The sequence below is a fragment of the Sorex fumeus genome, unplaced genomic scaffold (assembly GCF_029834395.1).
Source record: "Sorex fumeus unplaced genomic scaffold, SorFum_2.1 ptg000051l, whole genome shotgun sequence".
Taxonomy (NCBI): domain Eukaryota; kingdom Metazoa; phylum Chordata; class Mammalia; order Eulipotyphla; family Soricidae; genus Sorex; species Sorex fumeus.
The window spans coordinates 23105235-23118927 of NW_026606108.1; the positions used below are offsets into that span (position 1 = coordinate 23105235).

General features: G+C 50.0%; 1 protein-coding gene across 1 annotated transcript; it reads right to left on the reverse strand.

Moving 5' to 3' along the window:
* Positions 1-1391: 1391 nt before the first annotated feature.
* PPIC (peptidylprolyl isomerase C) lies at positions 1392-13131 on the reverse strand. The gene is made up of 5 exons (XM_056124539.1): positions 12944-13131; positions 7111-7224; positions 6006-6099; positions 4985-5169; positions 1392-1993 (listed from the first exon to the last, which is right to left on the reverse strand). The coding sequence occupies exons 1-5, from the start codon at positions 13100-13102 to the stop codon at positions 1868-1870; spliced, it is 678 nt and encodes a 225-aa protein (XP_055980514.1). The 5' UTR covers positions 13103-13131; the 3' UTR covers positions 1392-1867.
* Positions 13132-13693: the final 562 nt, after the last annotated feature.

Genomic DNA, 13693 nt, shown 5'->3' on the forward strand with positions numbered 1-13693 from the left:
TGGTACATCTACACAATGGAATATTATGCAACTGTTAGAAAGGACGAAGCCATGGAATTTATAAACAAGTGGTTCTACATGGAAAGTATCATGCTAAGTGAAATGAGTCAGAAAGAGAGGGACAGACATAGAAAGACTGCAGTCCTCTTTCTTAAAGGCAGAGTGTGTCCTGCCTGTCCCCAACTTGAAGCAAGTCCTCCTGGTGGGTCTGAGACCAGAGCCCTTAGCTCTGGCTTCAGGACTTGATGTGGTCCCTCTCAGCCTCCCCTCCCTGGCCTCTCTGCACATTCTACTGGCCTGCTTTTATTTTTATTTTTGCAGAGGGGGACTCCCAAGCAGTGCTCCACACATCAGGTGCCCAACCAGTGGTTCTTAGCCAACCAGGCGGAGGCCTGAGGGTTTGATGCTGCCTGGGATCTGGTACTAGGGATATCTTGGGCCTCCCCTGAGGTGTAGGAGGCCTCCAAGTCTGCACCAGCTATGTTTTAGGCATCATTGGGTGCTGGAACCAAAACCAAAGTCAGGTGCTTGCTGGGTACAAATGCCCTCACTTCTCTGGCTCCCATCTTTCTTTCCTGACCCAGGACCCATTTATGCTCACCTTAGGGCCTTGAACTTCTTTCCTTGGCCAGACAGGCCCATATGGGCCTCCTTACCCCTCCACGCTCAGAGAGCCAGAATGCCATTCCACAGAATGCCATTCCACTCCCTTCTCCATACTCCTGCCCTTCCAGCCTCTCCGGTAGATATGGAGCTTCTTTTGACAGCACTGGCACCTTTCTCACCTTTGCCCCAAACACCACCAAACAGTTGAAGCTCATATAGCTGCCCTTCAAGCCATCTGGAATCAGGCACTTTTGAGACCTTAAACACATTTTTGTCAGAGAGAAATGGATGCTTTCCTCTCCACGAGAGTTGTGAGGGCAGAAGCCAGCGCTGGGTGAGCCTTTCTCCTCCTGCCAAGGAAGCCTCAAGAGAGCTCAGAAGGGAGAGTGTTTCATATGGAGATCATGGATCACAGCGTCCTGGAGAAGAAAGGGGGACCATCTCCAACTTGATCCATAAGCCCAGAGCTCAGCCCTTTTGGGTACCACAAGGTCCCCCTTCTACTCATCTTATGTGAATTTAGACTGAACCTCCATCCCAAAGGTACCAAAGGTATAAGTGAAGAAAACAAAACATTCCTCTTTGTGGGAAATGGGCTCTGTGGAACTTTCTCTGCTCAAATATTTGAGATGGGATGGGCGTGATTTCTGTCCCATCCCATCCCGAGCTATCAGGGTGTGATGCTCTTTTGACTTACTGACACTTATCTAATCTGTTATCAGTAGAGCACAGAGATTACTTTGGTGCTTTAACAGAAAAGGAATACAGCAGTCCTGCTAAAGGAGTTGATTTGAATAAAAAGTATTTATTATCAGGAACACCAAAGCACCTTTGATTATCAGGTTAAGATTCCTTTGACATCAGGTTATGTCCTAATCAAATCTCCTTTTGCCCAAAGAAGTTGAGTACCGTAGTAATCTGCATGTCTCCCTCCTTACAGAACCTCTGGCATTGCTCAGCTTAGGGAGAATTGTGCATACAGAGAACAAAGAGTGTGTGCCCCAGAGAAAAGAGAGTTGACTGGTTATACACACTATAAAAATAGCACCATTGCAGGGAAGGAAAATGTCTTGTAAGTTCCACATCCCTAAACCTGAAGTGATTTACCCAGAAATGAGGCAGACTAAACCTTGAGCCACTGATGCTGAGAACTTTCCTGTGATCTGAGCTGGAGCAGAGGAGAAAGTTAAAACAAAGCAGCTCAGAAGGGTCGTCCCATGCACGTGCCCTGGCCTGAGTGCCATCTGGTGCTCCAGTGTCCTCACTCAGGGATCTCAACCACAAAGGGTGTCTTCACGTCGATCTTGCCACTGTTGACGATGGTGCAGTCAGTGAGTGGACGGTCGTGCCCATCGGTTGCCTGAAGTTCTATGGAGTGGACCACTGTCTGGGGAGAGAAAAGTTCCACCTGTAGTCACTTCTGAAGGTAATTTCCAAAACCCTAGGATAAGTAGGTGAGTGCCTTTTCCTTCTGAATAAAAACACTATGCAGGCAAGCTGGGGAATATTCCAGAAATTTATATATGGCAGCATGAAATTTTCCCCAGTTCCTTGCTAGTCAACATGTGCATATATATTTCCTCATACTTGATCAGTGTTTTATGCATAAAAGAATTCAAGTAGTTTTCCAAGTACCTAATAACGAGTGAAAAGTGTTGGGGCTGGAGTAATAGAATAGTGGGTAGAGCATCTGCCTTGAGTGTGGCCGACCTGGGTTCGATTCCTAGCATCCTATATGGTCCCCCAAGCACCACCAGGAGTAATTCCTGAGTGCAGAGCCAGGAATAACCCCTGTGCATCGCCCGGTGTGACCCAAAAAGAAAAAAAAAAGTGAAAAAAAGTGTTGACATTCACTTAATACATCCCAGCCTAAGAATCCACAGAGTTGGAGCTGATTTTCTGCCCCACCCGTAGGTAGTAGGTCTTAATGAAATGGGCTAGAAAACAGACTTAAAGGTGGATGTGGTGGTGAGTCTGACCATTTGAAAGCTGACCCAAGCTCTTCATCTGCAGGCTGAGCCTGATTGTGGACCCTCAATCCACAGTGCTGCTGGAAGGCCCTTTTCTGGGAACCCTGAAAGCCTTGTATGTGGGAATCATGCTGAAGGACTAAGGAATTAGTTTCTGGTGACTTCTCCAAAGATAGCTAAGACAAAAATAGCAACTGCCTGAGTGCATTGGACATGGACCCCATTAATCCAATTTCTGGCCAACTTGAACTAATATCAATAAAATACGATATTCTTCCAGTAATCACGTGTGTTTCTAAGTAGTGTGTTTGAGTGTACACACAGTACCTAGATCAGTAGCTATATATCTGAATGACATGACACTTTCATTTTAGAAAGGCTCACACAAGGGTTAAAATGGAAACATCTCTACGTTGAGCACATTTTACCAGCAGTTCTGAAATGTTTATTTGTGGGTCCACTTCGGAGAGTTCTGATTCTATACATCTGTACATCTGAAATGGGATCCAGAAATTTCAGTAGTAACAAAAGTGCCCAAATGGTCTCTGGAGAGATCAAGGAATAGAATTCAAGAGATTCTGCATAGTGCTTCAAATCGTCTGAAACACACACACCTGCCTGTTTTCCCCTCAAGTGTTCATGAGTTTCTCTAAGGAGTGACTGTAGGATATTAAGAATTGTACTTCTAAGTGAAGGAGCAGCCTCCCACTATGCATACTAATGGGTATAAGGGAAGTCACACCAGAAAAAGGAACCCTTAAACTTTTTCTCAATGTTTTTCTATGGCTTACCATAATTCTGTATTCAAAACTACTCAAAGAATGAACGAGTCTAAATTTATGGTAAGTAGAATCTGAATAGGCCCAGTGGGACTGGAGGGAGGAATCCCAGACATGTTTAACACACACATGCTTGTTGCTAAGCTCGTGGCACAATCAGAGTTCACTAGGAGACTTGAAGCATGCTGGCACTCATTATTACTTAAGAATAGATTCAGTGCTGGATAATTGTGTGCTCATGAGAATGTAGACATGTTCTATACTGTGACTTCACGTTAAGTGCTGGCTCTAGTGATGCGTTGCCCTATTTCTCTCTGCTCCCACCTGCGAAGGCCCAGGTAGAATGCGATAGCTGTGTTTGAGCATATTCTGGGCTCAGAAAGGAGTTTCTGAGACAGCTAGCTCAGACCCCTACCTTTGGTGGGGCTGACTGCAGGATTCAGGAGGGAGGCAAAAATGACAAGCATGAAAGAAATCTGAACAAAATGGAACTGGATGTCAGAGAGAAGAGTCAAGGATGGGCCTGAGCTGGTGAGGTGGGTCAGCGCCATAGTTGCCGACTTAGGAGGTGAGAGAGTCACTGCAGACAGTAGCTGAGGAGGGGACTGAGTGAGGGTTTTAGATAGATATTTTGGGGAGGAGATGGGAAGAGAGCTTATGTGGGAGAGCGTGCACCTAGCATATGTGTCCTGAGTTGGATCTCTAGACTGCGGGCATAGTCAAGGGATGCCCATATGCGTTCTTTGATAATCTTTGATAATTTTTGATAATATTTTGATAATATTTGAATCATAGCAGTATATTCATTTGAGTGCTCTTTGGAGATATTGTTTCTATTCTACAGGTCTTTGAAAGTGACTTGTGTCTGGTCTGGGATTCCTTTTGTTTTTGTTTTGCTTTTTTTTTTGTGAAAAAAAAGATTTTACTTGTACTTGGTTATGAACAAGGTTTTACTTGTACTTGGTTATGAACTTGATTATGGAAGTGTTCTGTAGTTCCAGGGAACCAAGTACAAGTAACCAACATGACTTGCCATCTTTCTCAGCACCTTCGAGAGAACATTTCCTGTATTCATAAGGCTGTGTAGCTAATCTCTAAAACATTTCAATCTTGCAGAACTGAAATCCTGTGCCCACTGGACCCTGTCTTCTCCTACCAACAGTCCCACAGTCCCTAGTGAACACTCTGTTTTGTTCCTGTTTACCTGCTTAAGATGTCTTTCTCAGGGGAATCACCCTGTCTTTTTGTGACTGGCTTATCTTACTGGACAAAACTTGCTCCAGGCTTACCATGTAGTGGCACACACTGGGACTGCCCTCCTTGATGAAGCAGGACACTGTTCCACTGGATACAGACACTGGACCTTGGCTTTGCTGGGTCACACTGAGTACTTTTTCATTTATGTCAGAAGATTTATATTATGAGCATTTATATCAAGAGAAATTAAATCCTCAACTTGTCCCTGTTGGGTCCCGGCTTCTGCCCATTAAAATGCCAAGCTGAATCTGTTCACTTCTGAAGGGTTGCTTGTCCATCATGAGGCCCAGACTAAGATTAAAATCAACCTCTGAAGAGCTATCGTCATGCACAGAAAGCTTTCAATGAGAACAAAATGAGAGAGCAAGTTACCATTCCATCGATCACTTTCCCAAAGACGACGTGTTTGCCATCCAGCCAGGTGGGCTTGGTCAAGGTGATAAAGAACTGGGAGCCATTGGTGTCAGGCCCTGCATTAGCCATGCTCACCCACCCGATGCCATAGTGCTTCAGCTTGAAGTTCTCATCAGGGAATGTCTCCCCATAAATGCTTATTCCTGGTGAGACAGGTGGAGGAAAAATAGGAGGGGCAATCAACAAGTATCCTGTGACTATGTGAATTCTAACAGAAGAAACATAAGATTTTAGGGGCAGTGGTCTAGAAACCCTGCATCAGGAAGGGAAGGAGAACAGGGCTTTATCTAGGGAAGGAGAAGCAGGGCCTAGGGACTAGAACACACCCATGGCCAGAAACCTTAAATACAACACATCATGCATGATGGCAATCCCACTGGCCTCACACCTAGGGCACAACCCTAACCTTGGGGGGGGGGGGTCAATAGTTTGACTCTGAAAAAAGAAGGAACTGGAGTGCAGGAGGAGTTCATCAAGCCAGAGGGACTGTGGCTCAGCCACCTGCTTGGCTGTTGTGTCAAGTCACCTTTAGTCAGGGTCCAAGCTGGTCCACAACTGGTGAAACTTCTGCCTCGAAAGCAGTGGTATTTTGAGGGAAAGGGCTTGGATCCACACCCCGAGGTGCTCAGGGGCTATTTCTGGCTCTGTACTCAGGAGTGACCCCTGGAAGCGTTCTGTAATTCCAGGGATCAAAAATGGATAAGCTACATGAAAAGCCAGTGCATGGCCCACAGAATCATCTCTCCAGTCCTTAATACCATAATCTTTCCTATAGCTAGCTGGAATTCTCAGTGCAGTGATGTCAGGGCACACTGAGGTTTGGGGATGAGGGCAGTAGGGCACACCCAGTGCTACAACTGGGATTTTACGACTCTGTTCCTAAAATCATGGTGTCCAACAATTAGGGTGGAAAGATGGGCTTCATCTCTACTTTTAGTCAGGTAAGCAGGGAAGGGAAAAGACAAAAAGACTACATTACCACCAGTGCCATCCCCGCTGGTGAAATCTCCGCCTTGAATCATGAAGTCTTTGATGACACGATGAAATGTGCTTCCTTTATATCCATACCCTTTCTAAAGAGATTATGGTGGCTGAATACACAAGTATACATAACCCCTCCTGAAAGATAAACCCCAGTATTTCTCCAGAAATAACAAAATGAGGAAGCTACAGAAACTCTAGGACTCTGCTCAGTTCCTGAATGGTTTACTGAGAAACACAAATCACAAATCATCCTGTTATTCGTCGATTGCCTCGAGCAGGCCCCAGTAACGTCTCCTCCATCCTAGCCCTGAGATTATATTCAAGGCTCTTTAGGAGAATGAGACCCATCACTGTTACTGGTATTTGGCATATTGGGTACGCTACAGGGACTTTGCCAGACTCTGCCGTGTGGGTAGGCTACATTCGGTAGCCTGCCAGTTTGTCCAAAGTAGGAATGAGATAATAAGATGTCATAATAGGATGTTGTGCGGCTGCTAATGCGGACACGCGGTTCTGGGAGCTGGTTTTTATAGTCTCTGAATCTTGGCCGTTGATGGGATTACACGGTGCCAGGGGGCCAGTTGGTGGGTGTGACCAAGAAACAGCAATCAAAAATTAAGTTAACAAATAAACTATGGGAGGAACCTATTCAATAACTGAGAAAGCAAGCAAGATAGTTTTCTCTCAGAAAGCTTCCTTAGAAGTGTAAGGATCCTGAGAGCCTGATGAATCCAGATTTTATGGGCAAAGGCTATAAAAAAAAACCTGAAGATATTACAGGTTTATTCAGCCAATTGATTTAATACGTATTTTCCCAGAAACCTCCCTTCTGCCATGCAATGGCAAGGTCCCATTTTCTGCCAAGAGCTGTTTGGATGTGTAGAATATCATCCGTGGGCCATAGGGTACAGGCAGATAGACCTCAAATGGCTGATGAGAATCATCCATGTCTGTCCTGTCATGTGACAGGGACAGACCCCAGGATTTCTTGGGCGTTCTACAGCCCACAGCCCACAGATGTTTCCCACCCCTGGCTTAAATAGAAAAGAATCTGACTTTGGCTGTAGATCTTCTTGAGGAGAAAAGCAAATGGAGCATACCTCTCCTGTGGCCAGGGCAACAAAATTTTCCACAGTCTTGGGCACCACTTTTCCAAAGAGACCAATCACAATTCTGCCAACATCTTTGTCTCCAATCCTCACATCAAAGAAGACCTAGGTGTGGTTTGAAAGTAGAATGAAAGTTTAGAACTTGAAAAGGGAACATGACACCACACATCCAAGGGAGGTGAAAATGAAAATCTGAGCATTTCAGCACCTGGGCAGACCAGGATTTCATGGTTGGACAGAGAGTAAAAGAAAGGGGCTCCAACCCCATTCTGCGGGCATGTTTCACTCACACACAGTCCACTGACCCACACACATTTGGGTACCACCGAAGGTTCAGGCACTGAGCTAAGTCTAAGCACGGACTCAGAAGACAGGGAGCGAGTGTGAAGTGCTGGATTGCAGGCCTGCCAGACATGTTTGGCTTCTGGTCCCCAAGTCTGGCCTTCGGTCCCCCAAAGCACCACCAGTGTAGACCTGACAACTCGCAGCACTGCTGGGCCCAAGGAGCATCACATGACGAGTACTGCTGAGAGTTAAGACCCAAGAGCAAGTTTCATCTGGAGTCCCCACTATGCCCCAGAACAAAAGATGGACTCAGTCACTTCCGAAATGGCCAGGGAAGCCTTCCAGGATTCTCCCCTCCCAGGCACCCCAAGTCCGTGGCCAATTTGTTTCCCAGCTTCTGGAAGGAAGATCTGTGTGGAAACCTGTTTGTCTAGAGCAGAGAAAACCTAGACTGGAGATGTCCATAAGGGAGCAAGGTGGGCAACAGGACAGCTTTTCCAATGCCTTTTTGGGGAAACTTTCCACACTGCTGATCCCCAGGGAGCAGTCAGAGGTGTCGGCAGTCCTGGGACCCAGGCCCAGCATAGCCCGACAGGACTGCTTCCCCTTCCCATGCCCTGGCTCCCTGAGCCACACTGTGGGGCCTGTTTTTCCTCCACTGCAGCATTTTTAAGCAGCAGAGAGAAAATATATCCAGGCAAGCGTGGGCGTCACCTCTAATCTTTACGAGTTCTCTTGGACATTTCCCCCGCCTCCCTCTCCCTTTCTGTTTCATCTAAAATGAAATTAAATACATTTTGCTTCACAAATCACTGCGTTAAGGGGCTCCCAAGGCAGAACACTTTTGAAAAGGCCACGGAGTCGAAGGGCCATCTATTAGTGAGTTTAGATTATATGAACCAATTTACTGTTTGAATGGGTAAAAAAGAGAGAGAGAGAGAGAGAGAGAGAGACATTCATGAGATGGCTTTAAAATATAGAAGAAGGGTTGTCAAGGAAAAAAGACGTCTTACAGTTTAGAAAAATCACGAAGTAAAGACTGTCAAACTCAAGCTCAAGACAAGAGCTGCTGCCAATACATCAACCCGTCTGTCACTGGATGATGTGATATTTAGTGTTCCGGGTGGCATTTTCCCATTTTTACATGACCAAAGCAGCAAAAATTGTATTATTGTTTATGGAGCAGAACTTGATGGGCGGCCTAAAGGACAAGACGCTGGGGAGGAGGCAGCACCCCAAAGAGAGCTTTCCTGGGGGTCCCCTGGCTCTGTGTCTGGAAGCAGGGCGGCAAGGAAAGGTGCTTTCTCCATAGCCATGACCAAGCGCCTGGAATCCTTGCAATAAAGATGCAGCCCCCTGGAAAGTATGGGGAGAGACATCATCATCTTACAGAAAGACCAGAGGAAACCCTAGAAAAGCCACTCCAGACTCAGAGAGGAGAGGGCCACCTGCAGACACTTTGAAAGCAGAAAGAGTACAGTGGGGGAACAGCAGGAAATAGTCGAGGGTGCATGTCTGTCCACCACAGCTTTTCCTCAGAGCTGATTTTTTTACAGTCTGATGCTTGTAGGAACATGATAACACACATTCTCTCTCACTCTCTCTCTGTCTCTCCCCCCCCTCCCTCCCTCCCTCCCTGTAATGTCTTTCAGTTTCATTCATGAGTCAAGGCGCCAGAAACATAGCTCAGTGGTCTAGCACAGGCTCTGTAGGTATGGGACCTTGGGCTCCACCCCCTCCTTCTGTCAGCACCACAAAGAAGAGGAAGAAAATACGGCAGTTCCCCTCTTTCATGGAAACTGTAGCATCAAATCTTAGTCAACAGTGATCAACAATCTATTTTGGGGGGTGGAGAATTGGTTTGGGGGCATATCCAGAAGGACCATGTGATGCCAGGGATGGAACCTGGGCCTCCTTGATTTGAAAAAAAAAAAAAAACCTTAATTAAAAAATAAAGGTAAAGGCCCTCCCGTTGTTCATCAATTTGCTCGAGCGGGCCCAGTAACGTCTCCATTGGAGACTTTGTTGTTACTGTGTTTGGCATATCGAATACGTCATGGGAAGCTTGCCAGACTCTGCTGTGCAGGCGAGATACTCTCGGTAGCTTGCCAGGCTCTCCAAGAGGGGCGGAGGAATCGAACTCGGGTCGGCCATGTTGGCTGTGTGCAAGGCAAACACCCTACTGCTGGGCTGGAGAGAGAGCTCAGTGGTCTGGAGAACAAACGTTGTTGCCTGGAAGGCCTGGGTGCAGTTCCTGCCACAGCCTGGTTCCCTGCACACAGCTAGATGGGACCCAAACCTCACTCTTTGAAATCCCAGAGCAAGGTGGCACATAGGCCCAGAGAATGTCCCTCGCCCAAAGTACTTCAATCCAGTCAGGACAAGTAAAAAAATAACCAGAGCCCCAGACAACCTGTGGCATTGCCTAGCGCTACCCCCCTCTCCCCCCCCCCCCAGACATGTCAATGACACAGAGAAGGCACCCGGAGAAGGTGTGGGGACAGGCAGCCCTACTCTGGGACCAGACTGGCCACCAGCCCTGCCTGGCAGAGGTCCAGGCCAGAAAACAAGGTCGATGCATAGAGACAGCATGAATGGCCACAAGGCAGCCTTTCTGCCCACGGCCAGTTCCCAAGAGTGGAAAAAGATCCAGGTCTGGCAGGAAGACGAGGATGACAGGAGAGCAAGAACAGGATGCTCGGATGTTCGGGGCATGCAGGTGTAGCTACACTGGTGGAGCAGAGGTGGGCCGAAGGGGGAAACATCTCACTGTGGGCAGCAGGAGTGGGAGAGGTCTCTGGGTACATCTGACAGGCTGGTGGCATTCTCCTTTCCAGAGCATGTGAGGTGAACCTTGACAGTGGGTGACCTGTTGGCCACTCTAGTGGTGGCCACCAGCTCTGAGTTCAGTGGGTTCTAGGGATTCTTTGCACTCCACAATGTGCTCTGCCAGGAATTTGGCACCTATGAGCCAGGGTGAGGGGTAGGGGGTGAAGGGATTGGAGCAGAGGAAACAGGGGTTCCTGGGTAGGAAGCTGAGCAAGGATTTGTGGACAAGGTTTGGGCCCTGACACAGATCTGTAAGTGTCCCCACCACACCTCTTACTTAAAGGCTCCTTTTGCATCAGTGAAATCAGAAGTAGAGTCTGCTGAGGACCATCCCCCAGAGTGCAGACCAATTAGCTGACCTGCCCACACTCTGAAATCATTTCTAATGGCTTCATTTTCCTGTAGGTTTAGTTTGAAAAAGTAACTCAGCAGAGTTCAGTCTGTCACCATAATGAGATATTTTGGTGGTGGTGTTAAAATGGGCTGTATGGGATCAGGGGAGATAATAGCTCAAGTGGCAGAGGACAGGCCTTACATATGTGATACCCTGAGTTCCATCCCTGGCACCCCATGCCTCTCGCAGCACTCTCTTCTCAACCCCCATAAAATAAAGGAAACCCGATGGTAGGCAAATGGCTGAAAAACCTACTACACAGGATTGCAGGCAGGAGGCCTGGGTTTGACTGTATGGTCCTCTGAGCAGTGCTGGGAGCAACCCCTGAGCACTGAGCTTGAGTTGCTCTCAGCAAAGCTCCAAAAACGTTTTAAACATCAGTTTGGAAACAGAAACCCTCTCCCTCAGTGACAGCCCCTAAGACCAGGGTTCAGATGATGTCCTGCCTCTCGCTTTCCTGCAGGCTCCCAACCCAGCTCACTCTGCAAAGCTATGGCTCTGAGAGGGCCTGTGTATTGGGGGGTTGGGGGGGAGGGAGGAGGTGTCTAATAGCTTTCCAGGTATAACCTCTCCTAAATATGGCAGAGCACCGGCACCCAGAAACAAGATCGTTTTACCTGAACTCCCTGTCCAGCGAGCTGTTCAGGTCTCGTACAGTGATCCTGTCCCCTTTCCCGACCTCTTGTCTAAACCTGCAAGTGCTGTTAGTTCCACCTCCAATATCCACATCAGGGCCTTCCACTGTCCCCACTTCCAGCTATTATCCTCACTCAAGTCACCACCACGCACCCTGAATCATTCCCCCAATGACCAGAGGTGACTTAAGGGTCTCCACAAGCCCCAGGCTGGCCCCGGACCACTCTCCACTGATAAAAGGCCAATAATGGCTCCCACCCCCCACTCACCCGAACCCCACGTGGCTTCCCTCTTGAGCCTCCTCTCAGGCTGGCCCTTGGTCCTCCTCAGGGATTTTTACATGCAGACTGTCTTTGCCTGGCTGGTTGATGGGATTGTTATTTTAATCCTCTGGGAGATCTTTAATGCCATTCAATCTATACCTAATTCCTTCCTTTCAGAATTTTATATTTATGACTATTCCAAGAGACCTTAAAAACACTGCAGATTGCAAGACCATCCTAGCCCATCTCCACCCTTGAGAGCCCCTTTTGGCCCCGTGGCCTGGGCAAACCATCTCCCCAAATGACACATGCCCCACTGATATAGCTGCCTGCAGGAATCTGCACCTCCAACCCGCATGGCCTGACCTTCCTCTACACACTTGGGCTACAGGAGAGATGGACCCACTCACCCCTACCCCACTGTGCTCCCACCCAACCCCCAGGCCCCCAACACTTGAACGGAGCCTGTGATAGAGGCTGGAGTTTTTTTCCTCGAGCAACAGTATCATTTCTGGTGCAACAGTATTCATTTCCACAGGCAGACTCTAGGCTGATTATTAAGGTGCCCCGCACCTTTCAGATTCCAAGGCCTGATTACCGCGGCTCCGGGCACCAAACCATCGCCCCCATCCATCCCTATGTCACCCCCCCGCCCCCGCCCGCAGACTCCAGTAATCTTCCAACTCGAGAGAGACACTGGCCACAGAAAGAACTGAACCGATTGGAAAGGCTCAACCCACGACATGCTGAATTCCATCCCCAACGGGGACCAAAAGGCAGACTTCTCTTAGAAACTGGTGTCACGGGCTCGGCGCTGGCACCATCCCGGGCTCGGCGGTGCCCCTCTCCCCGCCCCCTAGCCCTTGAGGAGCACCTCTGCCTCTCGAGGCTGTAAAGCTGAAGGGGGCACGCGCGCTCCGGGCCAGCGCGAACCCCGAGTCTGGGCTGCACCTTGGCGCTCCACCGGGCCGCCTGGCATCCGCCCTGCCGCACCCCGGGCTCCGGGCGCTGCCCCGCGGCAAGTCCCGGTGCCCCTCCGCTCCTCGCGTTCTTCCTGGCCCCGCTCCTAGGCCGCCACGCGGAAGGAAGTGCGCTGACGGCTCCTCCCGGGGGAAAGGGCCCGCCGCCTCCGGGAGCGTCTCACGATCCCAGGCTGGGGGAGTGATGGGGGATAAAGGGGGGCCCACGCCGACCCGGATACTTCAAGTGCAAACAGCGGCAAGCCGGGTAAGGGGCTGAGCGCAGCGCTCCCCGCCCCCGATTCTTAGGGGTGCTTCCCCCACACTTCCAGCCCGCTTGGGCAGCCTCGCCCCGGGGCCGCCTCCCGCCCCTGGCGTCCCGGGCAGCTCCCGGCCCTTCGCTCCTAACACCAGAAGCCCTGGTCCCCCCAAGCACCCCCGGCCCACTGCTCGGTCACCTTGGCCGTCACCGAGGGGCCTCGCTTGCGCACGCCCGGGGCGCTCGCAGAGGGCCCGAGCGCGCCGACGCCCACGAGCAGCAGCAGCAGAAGCAGCAGCAGCGGGACCAGCAGCCGGGGCCGCGGGCCCATGGTGCGAGGCGGCGGCAGCGCTGGCATTGGGGCTCGGGCGCGCCCGCGGGCTCCCGGACGGCAGCCGGACTGCGGCTGCGGCGCCTGCGCGCTCGGGCTCCGGCGGGGCGGGGGTGCGGCGGGCGGCCCAGCTCGGGCCGGAACCCGGGACGCGCTCCTCCTCCGGGCTCCGTAGGAACTCGGGTGGGCGGGGGGGGAGGGCGCGGGGGCGCACGGCCACCGCCCGGAACGTAAACGTGGAGAGAGCTGGAGGCCAAGAGGAGTCACTCACTTGGCTCCTAGTCGCCGGGCCGCTTGCGCGTCTGGGACCAAGTGGGGCCGGTCTGTACCTCCGCCACGCACGGTGCAGCATTCCTGCAGAACCTAAGTCAGGTCCCGGACCTCTCTCGGAACCTCGCACTCCCCTAGACTTATCCCCCCTACCCCCCTCACCACCGTGATGCGTAACCCCGCAGTGAGATGACTCAAGTAGGAAATCAGAATTTTTTATTTACTTTTTAAAAAGACTTTAAGAGTAATATTTCGGAAGATGATTCTGTGACGTCGGTGAGTGCTCGCTCACTCTTTCACGAGGAGGAAACTCGTATTGCACGAAGCACGCCAAAATCCTGAGCTCTC

Excerpts from the sequence above, each read along its gene's own strand:
- PPIC (XM_056124539.1), bottom strand. The coding sequence starts at position 13,102 with ATGCCAGCGCTGCCGCCGCCTCGCACCATGGGCCCGCGGCCCCGGCTG. Across the intron at positions 7,225-12,943 it reads GCCCCTCGGTGACGGCCAAG|GTCTTCTTTGATGTGAGGAT; the intron begins GTGACCGAGCAG and ends AACCACACCTAG. Across the intron at positions 6,100-7,110 it reads TTGCCCTGGCCACAGGAGAG|AAAGGGTATGGATATAAAGG; the intron begins GTATGCTCCATT and ends TAATCTCTTTAG.